Source organism: Parasteatoda tepidariorum, chromosome 3 (genome assembly GCF_043381705.1).
Source record: "Parasteatoda tepidariorum isolate YZ-2023 chromosome 3, CAS_Ptep_4.0, whole genome shotgun sequence".
NCBI classification, from domain to species: Eukaryota; Metazoa; Arthropoda; class Arachnida; order Araneae; family Theridiidae; genus Parasteatoda; species Parasteatoda tepidariorum.
In genome coordinates, this window is record NC_092206.1 from 8,765,420 (window position 1) to 8,771,419 (window position 6,000).

The window sequence follows — 6,000 nt, forward strand, 5'->3', positions numbered from 1 at the left end:
CACCATTTGATTATTTTTGCCAGGTTAGATTGTAAGCTATTTTTAATTTCTAATATTCTACAAATATACTTCACTTTTGTCTCTGAGATAAAGTTTCTTTTCTTTAAATAAATGGCGAAAACTAAATATAACCGATACTATTATTTAGTGATAAGTATCATAAGAATAATTTACATTTTGGAAAATAAAGTTTAAAATAGTACCAGGAAATTAAATCTTTGACATCTATTTTTTAAAAAAAAAATTTTTAGTTCGTATTAGTTATTTTGAATCTAACCAATTCTTAAACTCTTTTTATACAGAAATTTTAAATCTGTAATTACAATTCTTTTAAATTAATATTAATTTATAGTAGGTTTGAGTATTCCTACTTTGCAGTATTTAATTTTAAAAATTAGTATGCTGTTTGATATTGTGATTATGATTATTATGTGATTTTTTTGTAAAATTTGTCTGTGTTTAGAAAGTTTGATAATATACTTTGGCAGTTTTTAATAGGCTGCTATATTCCCATGGTTAGAGCATTTGATTTTGGTCTGCCAGGGTTCAATCCTTCATAAGCCAATAAAACCCACCTAGTATATGGGATGTACATGCTCTTAAAATATGTGGAATCATAAGTCCTGTCACTGAGCAGTACCATGGGTACAGGGATCTATGTCTAAATTTCGTAAGTGGCCTCTCGAATGAGTGGTGCTGCCATCTATATAGAGTGTTCTGATCTAAGCGCACTTTCACCTTAGTGGTGCTCTCTTGTCAAGCAAAAGGTTTTCTATTCTTGCTTAATTTTCTAGGACAATGACTGACCAGCTTGGCTTGTCCAAATGTCATTTAAAACAACACTTTCATTCATTAAAGTGTCATTCTTTACTAACTACTCACCCCGTGGCAGAATCGCAGCATTACTGCTACATTGTCGCAGAACATTACAGAGTTATCGCAGAAGGATTTTTCTTTTAAAAAAGTTTACAAAAATTACTTTTCTTTGCTACGGAAATTTACATGAAATACTTGAATCATGAATTTAGATAATCACTTTTTGACACGCTTAATTTACGCCAATAGTATCGTAAATCGATGTAATGTTTTTATAGTATTTTCGGCATTTATGGCTATTGATTTTCAGGTGACTTTTAAATATCCAGATACAGGGTTGGCAAGATTTTGCCACAGGTGGAAAAAACCATGGTAAATACCGGTAAAAACCGTCCTGGCAAAAACAGATTTTTGCCAAGCAAAGTGGCAAAAACCTATATTTTCCAAAATGAGAGGACAAAAACACATTTTTGATACAAAATTATTCCTAAAATTGAAATATATACTATGAATATAAATAATTACAAAAAAATTAACAAAACTATTATTCCATAATTAAATGATAATGTATCATTTTAGTAGTTTAAAACATTATTGATTGGAAAATTTGTGATTATTCTCTTTTTTCCAGTGAAATGAACTTATTTTAAAATTAATACAAATATAATTTAAAGCATAAAATATCTATCAACATGTGTAGTTAATTATTGTACAAATAATAATTTTTNAACCATAATGGGTTTCAAGTATTTTGTAATAATATTTAATCAGCAATTTAGATAATTTGGTTTTTACGAGGTTTTTGCCACTGTCCTGGTAAAAAAACCTTTTTGCCGGCAAAAACTCCAACCCTGTCCAGATATGTTTCAAACAATATGGAAAATTCGAATCATGCATTTGAGTATTAACTTTTTAAGACAATAATTCTATTGAATTGTTGGCAGTTATTGCTATTGATTTCTCCATAATTTTTAAATCCTATATTTTTTATGCGATATTATTTATTACATCAGCCTAATCTTGAAACGAAGTATGAATTGTAGGAGTCAGATTCACTTGATTTCCTCGTTGATAATTTTTTGCCCACGATATTCATGTGACTGTAATCGAGGACACAACTGACCTTGTGGCAGAATTTTTTCCAACATTCTGTGACAATTCTCTCTAGTACTAATACCTTTCTGAGAGAAATTTTTTATAGTAGCAAATATATATGTACTGATTTAAAGTAATAGAAGCACTTTCTTTCTTTTTTTTTATAAAAAAAAAGCCTTCATATGTAGAACGGGAACAGAATATATTTTTTTACTTATAAATGCAAGAATTTTTTTTAAAAAATCTAAATATAAGCGAATGCATATTCTAATATTATTGGCGATAGTCTCCTGTTCTAAAAACAATTTGTATTGTTAATCTTTTTTAAATTTTTGCTATTTGGAAATTACTTTTTATAATACCAATCTGAAATTCTAGCAAGCCAATCATTGCTAAATTTTTTTTTATTTTCAAAAGAAGGTAGAAAAAAGAATCACTCATTTTTTTCCACCTCCAATATGCGAGATAGGCATTTTTTGAATATAATTCTGCAGAAAGATAGAAAAAGTTCTGTCGAAAAAAAAATATTAGAAAAACTCTGCAGACAAAAAAAAAAAAACTTCTTTGCTTCTCAAATAAAGTATCTTTCTGCAGGATCTCTGTAATGTTCTGTACCAATGTCGCTGTACTGCCACGGGGAGTTCTAACGAATTGAAAAGTAACATACTATGTACATTATTGCTTTTGGCAAAGTAATGAACTAATTTATTTAATTTATTTAGTGCTCTGTAAATCAGTGATTTGCTGTTTTGAAGAAATGTGCTTTAAGAAGAGCCTTGCAAACTGTTCAAGCATTAAAGATCTGTACTGCTGCTATGGTATATGTTTATTTTATCATTCTTTTATTTCATGGTGATATTGTTCATTTTTTAAAAGAATTGCAATGTAAGAACTGGATTTTTTAAAACTTTTTTCGATGTTTGATCGAATTTTCTTGTGCACGTCTCTTGATTTCTGAGAAAGTAGGCTATCTTGTAAATAAATCTTAAAAGGATAATAGATCATGTTAAAATACTTAAAAAACATAACAAAGCATCATTGTTTTTCACTCAAACAATGATACAGCAAAGTATGTGAGAGATTTAGATCAGCTCAGATTTAATAGAATTTCTACGTTATGTTAATCTAAATAATATTTTAATTCCAAAAATTCTAAATTTGAAATAAATTAGTTTCACCGTTCCTGAGGTATAGCAATTTAACTATATACAACTTTTTATAATAAATGTAACTTAAAAAAAAAAGAAAGAAATTGATATTTCTTTTCAAAGAAATTGTAACTTCTTTTCAGATAAATTGCTATTTCAATACGTTCAAGAAATCATGTATCTACGCTTAATTAAAATATTTCCATTAATTTTTTTTTTTTAATAAATATATAATTATTGTAAAAGATGTTGAAATAGAGTTCTAGGAATTTATTAAAACTGTATATTTTATGTATGAAATAGGGTGGCTACTAAAATCTGTAACACTTTAAAAAAAGGAGTTAATTTTGATCATTTGGTAAAACAATTGTTCTCTCTCTCTCTCTCTCTCTCTACTCCTATCACAGTGGAAAGTCGCGTATCCGAAATCGTTTGGACTTCCGGAAGTCTGGATATTAGATTTTTCCGTATAATAGACCCAAAGGTAAACAAAGCTTAAAACGATCTGAATCTAATAAGTAAAAAGTAAATAAACATTATTTTTCGGGCAATAATGCTTTAGTATTAGAATGATATCTAATCAATCAAAAACAAAATATTAGAAAAAATAAATATTGCTTAAAATATGGAAAACGAAAAAAAAATTTGACAGTTATGAAAATATTACTCTCCTCAATTTTGAACTAGAACGATGCAAGCAAGAAGGGGAAATTCCCGTCATTCATTAGGGTGGGTAGGTAGAGGAGAAAAATTCTTTTCCTCCTTATTTATCATTCAAGTTGAGGGCAGGGAAGTGACAAATTCTTATTTTCTCTGCCATCATTGGCTATCAATCAAGCATGAAGGCGTGGCATGCTGATTGGGTTTTCTTTATTTTTTCTTGTGTTACTGAAAGTGACTCCTCCTCCACGTTAACGTTTGGTGCGTTTACCCTTTTTCACAGCATTTCTTCTTTCCCTAACACTCTAATGAAAAGGTTCCAAGAAATGCCTCTTTTACTAGCCAGCTGCAATGGAAAGGGGGAAGGGGACTCGCTTGTGCTCGTTTGAAAACAAATCTCCCTCCTTTCCTGGATTCCAGAGGAGGAGCGTCACTATTGATCACTCCACAGTCTTGATAGATCTTCTCTTCCCCTTTCTGGTTATTTATGGGTTCAATGCATAAATCACTAGAAAAGGAAAAAATTTGTCAAAAGACCTCTTTTTTTTTAAGAGGGGGGAAGATGAAGAGATGTTGGTTTATTTTGATTGTTAAAAAATGACCGGGAAAGGGACGTTGCACTATAGTAGCTTCTTCTAAAAGTGCACATAATTTTTGTTTAAAGCAAAATATTAAAGTTTTATTGTTGGTTTGTGAGACTGCACACATGTTTGTGCGATTATATCAATGGTTGCTGAATTTACATAGAAAAAAAAATTAAAAGAAATGGCGTATCTTTTTACTGGAGTTAGGAAAGTATCACTTTGTGTTATCCCCAATTTTAAAACCTATCAGACAAAGACTAATATTTAACTTTTTTCATTTGCCCCTGAGATAAATTGGGATGGTAAACTAAATGTTTTTTTGCACGTAAAAAAATTAAAATTTCAACTTAAAACTCGTGTATTATGTTTTGTTGTAGTTTCTTGTATTAGTGAAAGAAAAAAATATGCTGATTTTTTGCATTTTTTCCCCAAAATGTTGGAAAGGGAAGCGGTTAAGAATTACTTTAAAAAAAATTTCATTGAGCGACTATTATAATTATATATTGTTTACTTTTAAATACTTCATTTATCAATTAGGAAAAGTCAAACGATCATGAAAGTTTTAATGAATGTGAACTCAAAAGTATTTTATGTGTCTTTTTTTTTTTAAGTTAATGATTTATATTATAGCTGCCAATTCTACTGGAGTTAACCAATTTTTCCTGGGTTTTACATATTTTTGAAACCTGGGAAAGTTTCTGTAATAAATTCCTGTCGAAATTGATTTTTTACTTTATTTTTGTCTTGTGTGTTTAAATAAGAACTAATATTTTAAGTAAGTATTACAGCTAAGTATGTCTCGCTTACGTGATCTATTTTTTAATTAACTACAGAATATGTTATACTTATCTTAAAGAAATTCAATACCTATTAGTAATCAAAATTGGCAAGAGCAATGACTGACAAGCTTGGCTTGTCCAAGCGTCATTTTAAACAGCACTTACTACTGATTCAACAACACATACTATTCATTCAAGTGTCATTCTTTACTAACTACTTACTTAATAAAATAAGTTCTTATAATACTCCTTAATATGAAACATTGGAAAAAAAACTGTGATTGTTTTAATTTCTTCATTAAATTTATATTTCTTTCCAATTTTTTCTTCTTAGTTTTTACTTATTTAAAAATAATTTATTAAGTCATCATCATAGTTGGCCAGACAGCCCAATATGAGCCAATGCCTTCCTCTGAAGATTTCTCCATGACGACTTCTGATTTATCTTTGATTTCCAATTCTTTTCAATAATTGCAAGAAGAGCAGCGAAGGTTCAGTGGATGGAGCGTTCGCCTTCCAATAAGGCGAACCGGGTTCGAATCCCAGTCGAGGCGAATTCCGCATCTGGCTTGCACCGACCACAGTGCTGACATGGAATATCCTCAATGGTAGGCGGTTCATGGGTTAGAGTTCCCTTGCCGTAAAGGTAACCGTGGGAGATTCTGGTGGTCTTCCTCTCCATGTAACGCAAATGCTGGGGCACCAAGTAAGGTAAGCCAACCAGTGAAGGAACACTACCCAGTGAAGGAACATTTCATATATATTGATTAAAAATAAGAATTTGAAAGTTTTTCTTTAGATTGATTGGTAACAATAGCTTACTGCCAAACAATCGGAAGTCATCTAGCAATGCTTTGGATTACCTGGTCAAATAGACTTCTCTAGAAAAATTTTTGAATTTGTTATTATTTCTGCAAC

The 6,000-nt window shown here is 30.1% G+C and overlaps 1 protein-coding gene across 3 annotated transcripts in view; it reads left to right on the plus strand.

Annotated features, from left to right (window-relative positions):
- LOC107448506 (coiled-coil domain-containing protein 85) overlaps positions 1-6,000 on the plus strand; it is a 23,797-nt gene that overhangs the window by 1,781 nt on the left and 16,016 nt on the right. For all 3 annotated transcript variants that reach the window (XM_071178310.1, XM_016063732.3, XM_016063736.3), the window contains exon 2: positions 2,634-2,729. In XM_071178310.1, the coding sequence (XP_071034411.1) occupies positions 2,727-2,729 (3 nt within the window). In that variant the 5' untranslated portion in view covers positions 2,634-2,726. The remainder of the gene's footprint in view (positions 1-2,633; positions 2,730-6,000) is intronic.